This window comes from Puma concolor, chromosome A3 (assembly GCF_028749965.1).
Source record: "Puma concolor isolate L17-30 chromosome A3, mPumCon1.1.hap2, whole genome shotgun sequence".
NCBI classification, from domain to species: Eukaryota; Metazoa; Chordata; class Mammalia; order Carnivora; family Felidae; genus Puma; species Puma concolor.
Window position 1 is genome coordinate 128,880,723 of NC_141669.1, and position 16,005 is coordinate 128,896,727.

Consider the following 16,005-nt stretch of genomic DNA (forward strand, 5'->3'; position numbering starts at 1 on the left):
TTTAACTCTTCCCCAAGGTGCTCTTTTTGCAGCTCACTGGCTCTCACGGGCCGTTGCGGCTCTCCAGATCGCTACGGCTCCCTGTCAAGCCTCCCACTACCAGTGTTCCATGGAAAGTTTTGAGAACTGGATGTGAGTCTTTGGTTGAAAATCTGAGAGGTCTGTGATCCTTATTCCTGAGAGGTGGAGGAAGCTACCAGGTCACACAGCTGGATGGGAATGGGACCGGGAGTTACACCCAGGCAGCATAGGGCTTGGCACATGTTTTTTCATTTATTTTTGAGAGAACATGAGCAGGGGAGGGGCAGGCAGAGAGAGAGGGAGACACAGAATGCGAAGCAGGCTCCAAGCTGTCAGTGTAGATAGAGCCCGACCTCACAAGCCCCGAAATCGTGACCTGAGCTGAAGTTGGACGCTTAACCGACTGAGCCACCCAGATACCCCTTAAAAGTATAAATACTAGGATTGTTTTTGGTTGTTGGATTGTGCCCTTTTGTTCCTGTTGGGTGTGACCACAAGGCAGGACTTACCCTTGGGTCCACCCTGGGGTATTCTTAGGACTGCTCTTTTGTAGGGCAAAGGAGCTTCATGGATCAGTTGGAAATAACTCCAGGTAGTTTCTAGTGGATTCTCTAAAAGAGCTAAGAAGGTCTGGCTACAGATACACAGGAACACCTGCCCAGGGGTGGGCGACTCCCCTTATCCACCTACCCTTCTGGACTGGGGTTGCTGCATAATATGTGGAGAAGGCAGTCAGGAGCTATATGAAGTCATTTACCTATTTCTGGGTTTCCTCCCTTCTCTGTTAAGAGGATATAAACAGAAAACGTGGCATCGTGAAAGCACCGTCCAGGTGAAGAGTAAGCCACAAAAGGCAGGTCAGGGAAAAGTTTCTCAGATGTGTCACAAAGCTAGGTGGGAAACGTTAGGAGAAAAGCAGCTTACTGCATCGGAACAGGGTCCCATCTCCTTGCAGGGAATTAGAGTAGTCCCCTTGAGTCTAGAGGAGAAAATGATTACTGCTCCCAGGTGCCTGGGTTCCTGTAGCAAACCTCAGCTAAGCAGATGTCCCGATCTGTCTCCCAAGAAAGTCTACAGGACAACAGGAAGTAGAGCCTGGCACCTGTCGGGGCCTCCAACTCACAGAGCAGGCTTAAGTGTCCTACGAAAGCTGGACAGGCTCTTCTGTTGGGCAGAAAGAGGGAAGAAGCCGCAGTCATGGGCCTGCTGAGCATCTTGGTCCATCAGGGAAGCTACAAAACCCTCACAGGGAGAAGCAGGGCGGGGACAACAAACTTGAGCCAACTGCCACAGGTGACGCATTCCAAACCCCACACCATGTGACCACCTGACGATTGGCTCTGACCCTCCTGCCACAAGCCACCAATCCAGTCCTTGCCAGTGTCCTGAAGGAAACTCCCTTTAGTCCCAAGGACAGACTGGCTCTGAACTTCAACAGCAGTCTCCAGAGCCAGGGGAGATACGTCTGAAATCGTGTGGCCAGAGGTGTCCTCCATTTAACTCAAAGGCAGCATTTCTCCACGTGAGTAGAAGGGGTCGTGGTGCAGTCAGAAGGAACATCTGTGACTTACGGTTATACGTGCTGTATTAGGAGCAAATCACTAGCAGTATTAATTGCTTAGGATGGTGCTTCTCAAAGTACCACAGCATCACCTAGGACCTTATTAGAAATAAATGTTGAGTCCTAGACCTCCTGCACCAGAAACTAAGTTGGTGAACACTGATTCAGGATAAAGCCAAGTACAAGTAATCCATCAAGAAGACACACAGACATGGTAAAAGCTGTGCATGCTGTCTGGAGCTCCAGGGCCTGAAAAGTAAGAAGGGATCGTATTTAAAGATGTGCAATTAATGAACACCTTTAGTTTGGAGCAAAGGCAGGCAGAGGGTAAGTAGGCCCTGTTAGCGGACCTCTTCCAAAAAGTCACCCACTCCCTACGGTTACAGAGGAGACAGACATAAATTCTCGCTCCTGTGGAGTGTGTCACTGTACTTTTTCTTGAGAGACTTGCAGTGGACAAGGGCCTGCATCCCAGCGGGACGACCGTGAGAGCTGGACAGGACAGAATGAACAAGAGTAAGACTCAGCATTTCCAGCAAGGAAGTGGGCAAATTCCTCTCCACCCACTGCCCTGAGTGGTGGGACCATGAAGACAAACCAGGAGCAACGGCTTCCTCTGGGCTGTAAGAACAACAGAAGGGTGTTTACAAAGTACTTCCGGCACCAGGTGCTCTGAGAAGCTACTTACGTGTATTGTCTTAAGTGCACAAGAGAAGCGGTTTTCTAATTTAGAGAGAGAAACTGAGGCACAGAGAGGTGAAATAAATTGAGGTCTCAGCAAAGAGGGGACGAGTCGGGATTGACCCACTGGCCAGTACCTGTGCTTGTTAGCAGCTCACACTGCCGTCTAGGTCGGCACACTGCCTCCCCCTCCAAGGCGGCCTCCAACCAGCTCCTCTGCCAAACGTTAGGTATTCGTCCACCTACGTTATAGCACCTTGGTCCTTCAGGAGGTGATCTCTTCACAGCACAGAAGCCTTGTCCACATGGGAGTCTACCCTCTACGGTGCTGCTCCCTCACGCAGGCCCTCTGGAAAATGTTACATGGCCAAGGAGAGCAGTGACAAAGGTTGGGCCACGTCTGGGGCCACTCAGACCTTGGGGCTTTCAGAGAACAGACTTGCCAACAAATCCTCCAGGCCCAGACTCCCCAAACTGAGCCGTTCAACATGGCCTAAAATGCTGACACTGGTGGTATAGTCATGAGCACAGCCGCCGTCCCACACGGCCAGAAACCAACTTGTCCCCCTCCCCCAGGCTAGGGAAGGCCTGCACATTTCTGGTTCCTTAGGTGGAGGAGTCTGACTCCCCCTTCCACGTTTGCATCGCTTTTGTCCATGAAAGAGCCAACCAGACGGGAGCGTAACATCGGCCCAGAGGAGAGCTTCCAGGCCTGCCCTTCCACACTGTCTGCACAGGTCTCCCCCCATCTAACCATCTGCCCAATGAACATGGGCGCGCAATACACAGGACACACACTGGCCACGGACCCCCAGCGGGTATCTGGACTGAACAACAAAAGCCCAAGGGGCTTCCGAATCCTAGAGAAACTCCGGCCAGTTCTTGGGGAGGCCTTTTTGGCAACCAGAGAAAATACACGATTTAAAAAGCAAGATATAGAGATGCCTGGGTGGCTCAGTCAGTAAAGCATCTGCCTCTTGGTTCAGGCTCATGTCATGATCTCACAGTTCGTGGGTTCAAACCCCATGCCAAGCTCTGCTGACCGTGCAGAGCCTGCTGGGGATTCTTTCTCTGCCCCTCCCCTGTTCATTCTGTCTCTCAAAATACATAAACTTTAAAAAAATCTTTTACAAAAGTCAACGAGTAAAAGGCAGAGTCTGAATAATGACAGTAAGGATTTGGGTCACTCCAGAGTGGGACCGAGTGCTCCTCCATCTATCCCCACTCCGTAATGTCAAAGGTCAGGGAGACTCTGCTGCTTCTGCGGCCAAAGGAAGCTGGGGTGACCGTGACGAGCTGAGGCTGACCCAGAGCCCGCAGGTTCCTGTGGGGCGGGTGGATGGCATATCGGAGCCTGCCTGCTCTGGCCCTGCTCAGCTTTGTAACAGCACCATTTTGTGTGCTCTGCATGTCTGATCGTGAAAAGAACCATGCCAAAAGGGATGGAAAAAATGGTAACATGGAGGATTTGGGGAGAACTTCCAAATTTTTCAGTTGTCCTTGCAAGCCTAGTGGGTAGGTCTGTCGAAACAGGTTTTGATGAATATTTGTGAAACAATCTACAAAGGAATAGAGAGAAAGGAGAAACACAGAATGTGGAGCAGGCTCCAGGCTCTGAGCTGTCAGCACAGAGCCCGACGTGGGACTCAAACTCAGGTCGCAAAATCCTGACCTGATCCAAAGTTGGAAACTTAACTGACTGAGCCACCCAGGCACCTCAAAAGATTGTATTTTTAGGTAGTAATCTTTATACCCAACATGGGGCTCGAACTCCTGGCCTGGAGATCAAGAGTCACACACTGAGCCTGCCAGGTGTCCCCAAAGGAAATATTTTTATATATTTTTTAAGTATTTATTTTGAGAGTGCAAGTTGGGGAGGGACCGAGAGAGAAAGAATCCCAAGCAGGCTCTGCACTGTCAGGGCAGAGAGCCCGACAGGATTGTTGGGGCTCCATCCATCTCACAAACCATGAGATCATGATCTGAAATCAAGAGTCAGATGCTTAACTGATTGAGCCACCCAGGCGCCCTGGAAATATTTTTCAAAAATCAGACTTGAGAGGCGCCTGGGTGGCTCAGTTGGAAGACCATGGGACTCTTGATCTTGGGGTCGTGAGTTCAAGCCCCACACTGGGTGTAGTGATTAAATAAACACTTTGAGGTTCCAAGAAAATGGCCATTGCCTCTTCTAAGAATCCACATTTTTTAAAAGACAGATTGAAGAAAACTGGCTAACCCCTCCCTGCCAATCCAGCAGTGCTTAAGTGCTTGACAAATCCATTATTTATGGATTTGGAGATTTCAAATATTGGTCTGTTTTTAAGGGCACACATTTAAAGCACGAAAAGCAGAGATAGCAGTGGTGGAAGTTTCCAACGTTAAATCCCATGCAAACAAACAAAGCTATACATCTCTGTCCTCAGGCTTATTTCCTGGTCCTGTTCTACTGAGCTCATAGCTCCTGTAAGGCAAGCAGCATGCTGCTTCTAGGGAATGCGGATTCCCTTCCCATGGGCCACATCAGTCACAGATCCCATCTCTAATAACCTTGGGATCTGGGCCAAGGAAGCTGTCACTGGGTGTTCGCCCTGCAAAGCTTCACACGTGAGCTTGGGGAGCAGGGGAAGGAAATCTAGACTCAAGTGACATGTTTTTCTAAGAGCCATAGGTCCCATTCCTGTGGCTCAAGAAGGCCTTTGAAAACCAGTAACAAAACCACCAGCTCTGCGGAAATTATCTTTACTTATTAAAATCTCCCTGCGATGAGAGGAACTTTCTAAAGTCCTGACAGGACATCTGTGTACCCACTGTGGGTGACCAAGACCCAAGTGTGTCTGTCCCAAGGACCACAAAAGCCACTCCCCTCTGAGGACCAATGCCCCACAAATCCTAAGACCCTCAGTCTTCTCGTGACTGACCCACAGCACCTTTGATGATTTCAGACCTCTCAGGAGCATTCCAATCCCCTTTCCTGCCTGCAGTCTGGAAACAGAGTGCATGTATTGTCCCAAGGGCAGAAGCACCTTGTTTGGCTCTAACCTTGTAACTCTTAGAGATCATATCAGCGTAAAACACAGCACATACTCCAGTCCCAGGTAACTCTCTCAGAGCCTGCTGACACGGGTAGAGGTGCTGCAGGGGGGTCCTCTGTAGCAGAGGACAGCTACAGGGCCTTCCCAGAGAGCTCACTATTGAACATTCAAGGACCTCCTAAAACAGCCAGAGATGTATCACCTTTGAAAAACCTCCTGTCAAAGAAACCTGGAAATCCTTACAACATCCCTGATATAAAGGGGGAAACTTCCCCTTCCTGGAGTTTTGGCAGTGAGGGCCACTCACACAGCCAACTGGAAGTTGTGAATTTCTTCGAAGGTTGTACCATCCTGCTCCTCCCATCTTCGTTTTGCAGCTGGAGGTCGCCAGTGGGCATACTGTCAGGCAGGGGGGAGAGGGGTGCTGGGCAGAGGCCACACACCCCCAACAGACACACAGGAACACTGGGCAGAAGAGGCTGGCAAGGCCGGGAGACTGGCTACAATCTCAATATTGGAGAAGGTACTAAAGACAGAAGAGAGCTGTGAAGAACCCCCAGGTGCTATCAGTATAAATGCAAGACTTCTAAATATATCACAGACAAAAATAGAAGTGTGGGGGGGGGGGCACCTGCATGGCTCAGTCAGGTTAAGCGTCCGACTTCGGCTCAGGTCATCATGATCTCGTAGTTCGTGAGTTCGAGCCCCATGTTGGACTCTGTGCTGACAGCTCGGAGCCTGGAGCCTGCTTCAGATTCTGTCTCCCTCACTCTCTGCCCCTCCCCCGCTCACACTCATGCGCGCGCGCTCTCTCTCAAAAGCCAACATTTAAAAAGAAGAGCGTGTTTACACTAGACACACACACATGCACGCACATACATGGGTCTGTTCCCTAGAGGTCTGCTCGGAAGGCCTAGGAAACATCCTAGTAGCAGTGAGTGCTCCAAGCACACCCAGACCTCGGTGGCTTCTTTCCATGTTTTTTAATCTCTACACCCAGTGGGGTGGGGGGCTCAAATTCACAACCCCTAGATGAAGAGTTTCGTGCTCTGACTGAGCCAGCCAAGCGCACCCCCCCCCCCCGCCCCCGACCTTATTTTTTCAGATGTGGTCATCACTAAAGGGGACCAGAGCTCCTTGGAGAAATGGCTGACTCCAGGACTAAGGAAAGGAAAATTGCAGGACCAGGGAAAGGACCGTTGCAGCTGAACCAGAGGGCACACCGTCCACATCGCTGCAACGGTCCTGGCTCAGTCTGACAAAGTAAGAATGTGGAACCACATACACACGGATATGATCTCTGCTTAGATTTCCAACAGGGTCAGTCTCGGACAAGTTTCTAAACTGTGCTATGTAACTAGACACAACTGAGAAACTCTCCCTGCTTTCTCCCTGCGACGTCAAATCCCCTTCTGTGTCTGAGCACTCTTCTATAACCTTCTGACCACTCTCATCCTGGCGGTCCCACCCACGGGCTGGTTTTTACAGCGAACCACCTCTATGAGCATCTTCTAAAATTAAACAGAAAGCCACCAGCCCGCTCCTCAGCCAGGCTTGAACGCAGCGAGTGCCTCACCGTCCTCCTCTGAGTGTGAGCGCACCGGCAGGAAGTGAGACTCACAGTGTCGAGAAGTCTCCTCTTCTGGCTTGTTTCTTCGGGTGACAGTGTCAGGTTGGAGAGGAGAGGCCTGTCCCCTCACCTGGCTGCCCACACGCCTCGCTTCCACACCCTCACATCTTCCCTCACTTCTTTAGATACTGCTCGAAAGGACCAAAAATTCATTAGTAGCTGTTTATTGATCAATGGTTTGATATAAAGTCATTTCAGATCTTCAGAATTTTGCCCAAACAGAATCACAAGCATTACAAAGTTTTGTTTTGTTTTTTCCTTAAAAAAAAAAAAAGGGTAGGAGGTAGGTTGGGAGGGGACCTACCTAGCAGTAGTGGCATCTGAGAATAAATTAACAAAAAAAATTTAGTATTACCATTTATTGGTGACAAACACTATGTTTTACTTACATTCCATGGGGAGATAAAATTCCAGCGTAAACAATGAATCGAACAAAAGCAGTACTTAACTCGCAAGACTACGGTGCTTTTCATCTGGACCATATGCAGGACCTTACCGCACACGCTTCTGTGCGCAGTAACACAACATCAAAAGCAACAGTTTCGGAGCTCAACACAGGCCACTCTCTGCCGCCCTACATGGAGATGCAACAGCGGTACAAAGCACTCCAGGAAAATCCATCTGCGGATTTAGACGTACTACACGGAGACCATATCCTGTAGTGTGAAAGCCACGTGTCCTCAAGAGCCGTATATATAGACACACAATTTTTTTTTAATAATCTTTAAAACAAAGACCAAAATTCATTTAAGTCCTGTTGCATTAACAAAAATAAAACAGAAAAGGAAACAAATGATCATTAAAGTTTAAAACTCCTAAACTGTCCAATTTATACAACCATGGGAGACTTCATCCAGGATGCTGACAAGTCCAGGACCGTTGCAGCTGAACCAGAGGGCACACCGTCCACATCGCTGCAACGGTCCTGGCTCAGTCTGACAAAGTAAGAATGTGGAACCACATACACATGGATATGATCTCTGCTGATTAGATTTCCAGTAGGGTCAGTCTCGGACAAGTTTCTAAACTGTGCTATGTAACTAGATACAATTGAGAAACTCTCAAATGAAAATTTATATAGTGTCATTTCAATCAAAAGAAAATAAGAAAACTAAGAGTACGTATCTGTTGGAAGAGAAAGCAGTGGGGACGGTGTGGGCACCACGGAGGTGGGGCCATAGCACACTAGAATGGTTGGTGCCGAGTAGGAAGCATTTGATTTTCTCTGGTGCTTTCGGCTCTGGGGCTGGTCTAAGGCCCCTGTCCCCAGCGTGGGTGTCCAGGGTTTGTCCCAAGCGTCTGCGTGAGCAAGTCTGAGAAAGGTTGCGCGCGCTCTCTCCTGTGTCCTTAACACGGCCCAAAGGGTGACGACAGCCGAGCACCGAGGTGCCAGGGGCCGGGGCCTGCTGGTTTCCCGGTCAAGCCAGGGCCGCTTGGCAGGCCTCGCAGCACCCCTCAGCAAGCAGCTGCCTGCGTGTGGCACAAAACACCGCGCACGCGCAGCCACGCTGCCTCCTTGCGTCCCCGCCTTCGTCACCACTGCCGCCTCTGCTTCTTTACCCAGCACGTGTCTCAGCCCACTGGAGGTATCAGAAATTCCAAATTCTCAAAGCAGTTTCAGTATTTTCAGTATATATGTTGGGGTTTTAACAACGGTTCGTGGCCAGAAAAGGTTCAGCACCTTCCACACCTTCAAGGAAAAAGAAAAATGAAAAAATGATGCCAGTTTTGAAATTTAAGGGAATAAAGCCCATGTTACAGATGAAATTAGCCGACATTGAAGTCCAATAGCACAGGTCCCAGTTTTGATAATGGGGTTCAAGTTTTGTCAGGATGTCACCGCCAAGTGAAAAAACACTAAGGAGAATGCATGTGTAGTATGGTAGCTCTGGGACAGAAAAAATAATGAAGCAGCACAGGATGATATTTGCATAAAGAAACACATATGAAAGATACATAAATTAATACAAATGCGACCTCTGACTCTTTAACGAGAGAACAAATGGGAGGCTGCTGGAGGGGAGGTGGATGAGGGATGGGCTAGATGGGTGACGGGCATTAAGGAGGGTGCTTGTTCTGATGAGCACTGGGTGTTGTATGTAAGTGATGAATCACTGAATTCTACTCCTGAAAGGAATATCACACTGTATGTTATAAATAAAATCTTGGAAGAAAAAAAAAAAGATCTCTGGGTGGGAGGGGAGGGAGGATGAGGTGGGTGGGGACTGCGAGGAGGGCAAGACTGATCACTGTGCACCTTTGAAAATAATTTTGATTTTTGAACCACGTGAATGTATTACCTATTCAAAATTTTAAAAAACTGCACGCTCTGCCCACTACTTAGAAACCCCTCGGGAGAAAGAAAGGGACAGAAAAGGGACTGAGGTGAGTTTCACTACGGAGTTGAGCTGACGGTCTGAATTGAATGCAAATGACGAAAAGAGCTGCCTTTCTGTAAACGGGCTCACTCACACAGACACTGGGCCATTTCCTGTTCTTGGCATCTCTGTACTTTGTTGGTCCAACTCAGACAGCAACTTTAAAATGTTCAGTGCGGCCTGGCAGGGACGAAAGGGAGAGTCAAGGTGCGGCTACTGCCCGTGAGGGTCCAAACAGGGAGCCCCCCAAATCACACTTTCCCTTAACATTTGAATTTTTAACTTAAAATACAAATTAAAAAATAAATGATCCATGTTTACCTCACTGAATCACAACCTCTGTTAATTTTATTAGATTTTCTTTCAGTGTTTTTAACCTTGTGGTAACCAGACTACAAATTCTGTATCCTGCTTTAAAACAAAAACCTATCACGTTTCCTTCTTTGACATTAATCTGACCGGTGCCTTACACTCCATCAGGTGGATATACCACAGTTTACTCCGATTAATCAATGCCATTTCTCAGTTTTAGTATTTCTCGGAACAGGAGTTTCACCTGAACAGCAGACCACAATAAGGGGCTTTCTACAGCTGCCCGAACTTGGGCCTGGCTGGGGTTCTGTGTTCTGGAAGGAGACGAACGGATACAGCATGTAGAGGCAGGCGTTCCAGGATCCAAGTCCACCCCCCAGGTCAGCACAGGCAAGGGAAGGGGAAGGGGTATCTAAACCTGATGAACTCTGATGAACAGGATGAGAAATCAATCCAATAAACTAAGGAAGAGGGCTTCAAAAGACGAAATCTATAAAACAACCAAAGGCTATGGGAGAGCCCTTTTCCTATCTTCCCCAGGCCGGCAACAGGCAGGAGCCAGGACCACTGGGTAACATACCATGTCATGGCAGGATTCCACATCCTTTCCAATCCCGTGGCTGATCAGAGGTGGCTGAGAGGAGCAATTGATAAGAGATACAAATTCGTTCTTGTTGTTTTTGGGGAAGTCTTTGTATTCCACCTGAGGGGAGAAGAAAACTGAGGCCAGGTAGGGAAGCGGCAAATACAAACGGGGCCCAGCAAACAGGCAGAGGACACCTCTTTCTCCCTGCCCTCAACCTGAGGAGGCTCCACCAACTCCCACTCAGTCGGCAAGAGGCCGTCGGGGGGGCCTGCTGCCGGGGGCACCAAGGGCCACAAGCACCAGGGCCCTAGCTTCCGAAATCTTCCAGGAACCCAGACGTCTGCCCAGAGACCCCAGTCTGAAAAAAGCCGTGCCCTTTTCTACTAGGCAGAAAGGGCCAGCACAATGAATCCGTGCTTGCTAGAACCACCACGAATATTAGCAGCTTTGTTGTTATGGTTGGCTTGGATTTTTTACAATTTTATTACCAAAGGACAAGGTTACTCTACACCGTACAGGCCCGTGGGACTTTCCTTACCTCCCCGACCTTCTCAGGACCACCCAGGTACCATGTGCCCTCCACCACCCCTTCCCCTATATAAAGACCTTGATTTAATAAACAAGGTACGAGGCTCATTTCCTGAGAGAAACCCCCCAAAAAAGAGGACGACACTGGTGTCTAGACCACACAGCTCAGGTCTAACAGTTACCTGGAATCCCTGGACTCTGGAAAGATAGTCCAACTGCTCAGAGGGTCTTGTGAGAGGTCCATGGGGTACGTGGCCTGAAGAGATGTTATTCTTTAAAATGGTCTCGGCTGTGGGCGAGGTGCCCCCATATAACAATTCACGGGCTATCATGGCAGTTACCGTGGCCTTGGCAGGATTCGGAGCTGCCCTGGTGAAATCTTTGGTGTGGTGTCCTTGACTGACTCCTACGGCCTGGGCAACCTCGGGCACCATGGGAAGAATCCCAGCGGGCAGCTGCTGATGGCTAAGATAAGGCATCCTAAACTCATCCTCTTTATTGCCTAGGGAGGGACATGCAGACGGGTCAACACAAGGCCACACACGCCGCCGGGAAAACACTTTCCAACCCGCTGGCCCTCCCTCGGTGCACACAGCGGCACGGGGATGACACAAAGCTCAACACTGCTCGTCATTCCGGGAGCTACACAAATCCCAGAATCAAGTTCAGATCAGGACAATATTAACAACACACTTACTAGTCCCATTTTCATCCCCAGAGCCAGGTTCAAAAAAGGTTACTTTTCTTCCATCCCCTGGTTTTTTTACTGGTGTCTTAAAAAAAAAAAAAAAACAAAAAAACAAAAAAACAAAAAAGGCCATGAGCATAAATCAAACTCTTGCAAAATTAGTTCCTACTGTCTAAAATTAAACAAGCTCCAACCAGCATTGACCTGCAGTTTGTAACATTTTGCAATATGAAGAGGTGATCGGCAGAAAGCCTTACCCCCGCGCCGCCGCCCTGGCAGCCTCCTGCCCTCACCCAGCGACACTCCGGCCCACACAGCCTGTCCTTGAAGAGATGCCAACAGGCACACGGAACCAGGTACTGAACTCTGCACTCACAGGAGGACAGGGGAGTGTTTAACCGGAGGGAGCCGGGGATGCTACACTGGTAGAGCCCACGGTGGGGAAGCAGCTCTTAGACTCTCTGTGTAACTAACATCCAGTTAAAAGAGAAGGGGTATTTCCAACGATAACGGGGGGGGGGGGTGGGGGGGCAAATGTTACGAGATGAAAATTTTCTCAAACACGGGTCTCCTTTTTGAGAAGGTTAAGGGTGCTGTGAATGCTCTACCAGATTTTGGAACGAAACACCCAAACACCAAGTCCAGGATCTATGCAGATTCTCTGACGAGTGTCTGCAGCCAGAGCAGATGCCGTGTCCCACTGGGGACACGGCAGGCACAGGGAGTGAATCCGTCCTGGGACCTCTCCGTGGAAACAAGCTCAGTCAAGAACTTGCTTGAAGGTACCGCTTACCAATCTTGAAGATTTTTATCTAGTGTTAAATTCATAAAGAAAAAGAAATCCCGAATCTAAACTGTGGATTTAGTTCCATAAATCACACTGTGCCGGTGTCCCAGAAAACCCAAAGCCTGCTGCTCCCCAACTAGCAGAAGCCTAAGGTTGATAACTCGTTCCTGCAGGCCTCACTATGAGAGCACGACGACAGAACTAGACGTGTTAACTTCAAGCCCAGTCGCCTAGCATCCTACAAATGGAAAGAGCAAGCTGCCCTCCAGCAAAGCGTCCCGACCACAAAGATACGGAAACAAGAACGACTTAACCCAGAGCCACGCTTGGAGCCATGGACATGCAACTCCCCTTCTGACCACATTATAATGGTCCAAATGGATAAGACGCTGCTCAGCAGGGCTGTTTTACTGCCAGGAGGATGAAGCCTTGCCCTGAAGCTTGGCCCTGGAGGTGCCAGAGTCCCCTAGGATGAGGCGAGGAGGTCATCTTGCAATTAGAGAGCAAGGACACAGCCCCGAGCAGTCACCTTCTCCTCTGATTTGAGGGCTGGTTTGGTGGGCTGAGCCTGTGGGACTTTGAAACCAAGGATCTCCAGCATGTTCTCGGCTGCGTTGCGTTTGGCCACCTTCTTATTGGTGCCTGTTCCTTCCGCGGTATGGTTTCCCACCTTCACCTGCATGAGGACGAAGTCAGGGCTCAGACCAGTGCTTACGCCTTCAGAGTAAAGACCGGTCAGGCATCGGTGTGCTGGCAAAAGAACCCGGCAACGGTCAGAAGCTAGATGCTTAACAGCGGTGCCCCGGGGCAGGCCTGCGGCGGCCTGCAACGCACGGTGAAGGCAGCCCCTCCGACACACTAGACCACGGCAGCTTATAACGACTGTGACCAACAGAGCTAAAGGAAGTCGTCACTTCCTAACGGGACTACATCTCACAAATATCTGTGCTTCTGAGGTCCTCTGCATCCGTGGCATCTGCTCGGTGGAAATATTACCGGGGTGCGCTCCCGCACGCTCCCCTTCCCAGCCCCGGGATCCAGGTGCCACGGTGGGAGTATTTACACCAAAGATCTGCGAATACAGCGCAGCAAGCACTCGGTTGTTTTGCTGTCTACTCCAGACTTACAAGACGGAGAAAAGGTTAATAATGCAAATTAAGCTTAAAAGCGTGTCAAGGCCGCAGCCGTGGCACTGTAACTAGCACAAAAAACTGGGGACGTCTGTCCAATCTTTGAAAATTATTCAATTCAATAAAGTCACTCATTGTTTAAAAACGAGTGAAGTTCCAACATTTCTTTGTTGTTGCACTTTCATCTTGTTTATGTAAACAAAACAGTCAATACCCATGCTAAGACTACAGTCCTTTGTCAGCAACATGAGCAACTTCTTTGCTTGAACTGGACAGTAGTAATGAAGCATTTGTGTGCAGCCTGACTTTATACTACTCAAGATGACAGTTACACTGAAGTTACAGATGTATAAAATTGACAGTCAAGAGAACATGTATTTTATATATTATTTGTAAACTGTATGCTGCGCATCCTTTGTCAGTGAAATTTATAACACACACACACACATCCATAAACACACACGCGCCCGGCCCCCTTCCCACTGTGCCACCCACCCCTAGACAGCTGATTGTTAAACATATTCCAGCATATACCACTGCTTACAATCCCCTTCCATGCTGGTCTTGAGCACAGACCAGAACCAAAAGCCCCACGTCACAGAACTGAAAATCAAGGAAACCTTCTCTGGCCAGTGACAAGGGCTCGGGGGTTGAATCCTGGCCTCGCTGTCTACCAGCTCTGATCTTGGTCAAATGACCGATTGTCCTGGCACGCTGCAATCTTCCTCGGTAGCACAGAAGGACCATTACTTTTCTGGCCTTCTGACTGGGTAGGCTAAGTGACGGTGCTTCCAAAGTTGTAAACTGCTACACAAGAGTTAAGTACTGGGTTTTTCACCAGAAAACACTATTAAATTCAAATCACGATCAAAGTGAGCTGCCCATATGAATAACTGTTTAATGAGCATAAGGAGAAACACTCTGCACCCATCTGAATGAAGTGTAATCCCAATGTAAGGAAGATCCAACAACCCTAGACTCCAGATTTGACAGAAGGATTAAGAGAACAGGAACAGATCCTCTGATATAACTTGTAAAATTTATCTTCTGAAAAGAATAATATAAACCTTCAAGGAGATGTAATGAAGAGAAGCGTTCACCCACAATCCCACAGTCCTCGCACTCACACACTCCAGCGGTATGTCCAAGCTCCCACCTGCTGATACAGCAGCACGTGTGGTGCGCACACAAGTATGTTTTAAGGCGTCAGATTACTGCAAGTGCCACGGTCTTATTATTGATAACGCCTGATGGCAGGGAGCAGGGCCCACTGGAGCAGAGCTCCTCATCCAGCCTCCTCAGGGAAGCATCCAGCCGCTGGACCTGGCCCAGCCGAGATGGGATGTGGTCAGAGGAAGTCTGCCCATAACCCACGCCGACCTACCTGCATCACAAACTCTCTGCGGCGTGGGAGGCCTCGCTCCGTCAGAAGCATGTACTCCGGCTCCTTCTCCTTTTTCGCCTGCTGGATCTGGGCCAGCCTGCTGATCGGGTTCATCCCCTGGCCATAGTCTGTGCTGCTCTGTAGCTGAGGAACAATTAATGTAAAATCCACGTGCCATGTTAGTCGCAGAAAGGACTTTGCCAACTTAGAGATTGGGACGTGACAAGAGATTACTTTTATGTTGATCTAAGGGCCCGAATTAATCAGACCTTTTTAAAACTTTTTTTTTTTTTTTTCAACGTTTATTTATTTTTGGGACAGAGAGAGACAGAGTATGAACGGGGGAGGGGCAGAGAGAGAGAGGGAGACACAGAATCGGAAACAGGCTCCAGGCCCTGAGCCATCAGCCCAGAGCCCGACGCGGGGCTCGAACTCCCGGACCGCGAGATCGTGACCTGGCTGAAGTCGGACGCTTAACCGACTGTGCCACCCAGGCGCCCCTTTAAAACTTTTTTAAAGTTAAAAGATGCTCAGTGACTTTCTAGGATTGCACTGAGGTTGACTTTTTTAAAAGTCTTCCTGGCAAACCAACATCAGTATTTCACTACGAGCAGACAACTATCGTAATGTCTGCTTTTTGACAATAAATTACATCACAATGGAGAAAAGAAATACAGGACACTATTCCTAAAACTCCCCCGAAAGTCTGTTATAAAGATGGGTCCCCAGCTTTCTTAGCAATGATTCAACATCCAAAAACTATTAAAAAAAACCCCAAGCTGACACCCAAGAACCCCACCGTTCCTTCCCAGTGGCCACCTTCAGCGCCACAGAATCCTCACCCACAGACTCACGCGGATATGAAGAGCAGAAAGGAAAGTGCAGCAGTGAGCAGAGTGCTCGCTTTTGTGTCCTGGCCTTGACACAGCATCAAACTACAACTGGCCCTTGAGCAGCAAGGGTCTGAACCGCCAGGTCCACGCACAAGCGGGTTTTGCTTTTTCTTTCTTTTTGATAAATACACTATAGTATAGCATACTCAATGTATTTTCTCTTCCTCACGACTTCCTTAATAATGTTCTTCTCTCCCACTTACTTTATTGTGCAAATACAGCATAGAATACACATATGTATGTAACAATATACAATACATAAAATGTGTTAATCGACCATTTATGTTATTGGTAAGACTTCTGGTCAACATGCTATTAGTGGTTATGCTCCTAGGGAGTCAAAAAGTTAAACCCTGGTCTTCCGCTGTATGTGTGTGTGCGCGCGTCGGGGGGG

At 48.8% G+C, this 16,005-nt stretch overlaps 1 protein-coding gene across 19 annotated transcripts in view; it reads right to left on the bottom strand.

The window, feature by feature from the left end:
• Window positions 1-7,073: 7,073 nt before the first annotated feature.
• STAU1 (staufen double-stranded RNA binding protein 1) overlaps window positions 7,074-16,005 on the bottom strand; it is a 94,200-nt gene continuing 85,268 nt past the window's right edge. For 16 of the 19 annotated variants that reach the window (XM_086702434.1, XM_086702451.1, XM_086702443.1 and 13 more), the window contains 7 exons: window positions 14,719-14,862; window positions 12,734-12,880; window positions 11,427-11,502; window positions 10,912-11,231; window positions 10,196-10,318; window positions 9,398-9,483; window positions 7,074-8,615 (listed from right to left, as the gene is read on the bottom strand). In XM_086702434.1, coding sequence (XP_086558560.1) covers window positions 8,600-8,615; window positions 9,398-9,483; window positions 10,196-10,318; window positions 10,912-11,231; window positions 11,427-11,502; window positions 12,734-12,880; window positions 14,719-14,862 — 912 coding nt within the window. In that variant the 3' untranslated portion in view covers window positions 7,074-8,599. Of the gene's footprint in view, window positions 8,616-9,392; window positions 9,484-10,195; window positions 10,319-10,911; window positions 11,232-11,426; window positions 11,503-12,733; window positions 12,881-14,718; window positions 14,863-16,005 lie in introns of those variants that run through there. The other 3 variants (XM_086702445.1, XM_086702444.1, XM_086702437.1) reach the window with 3 other exon arrangements.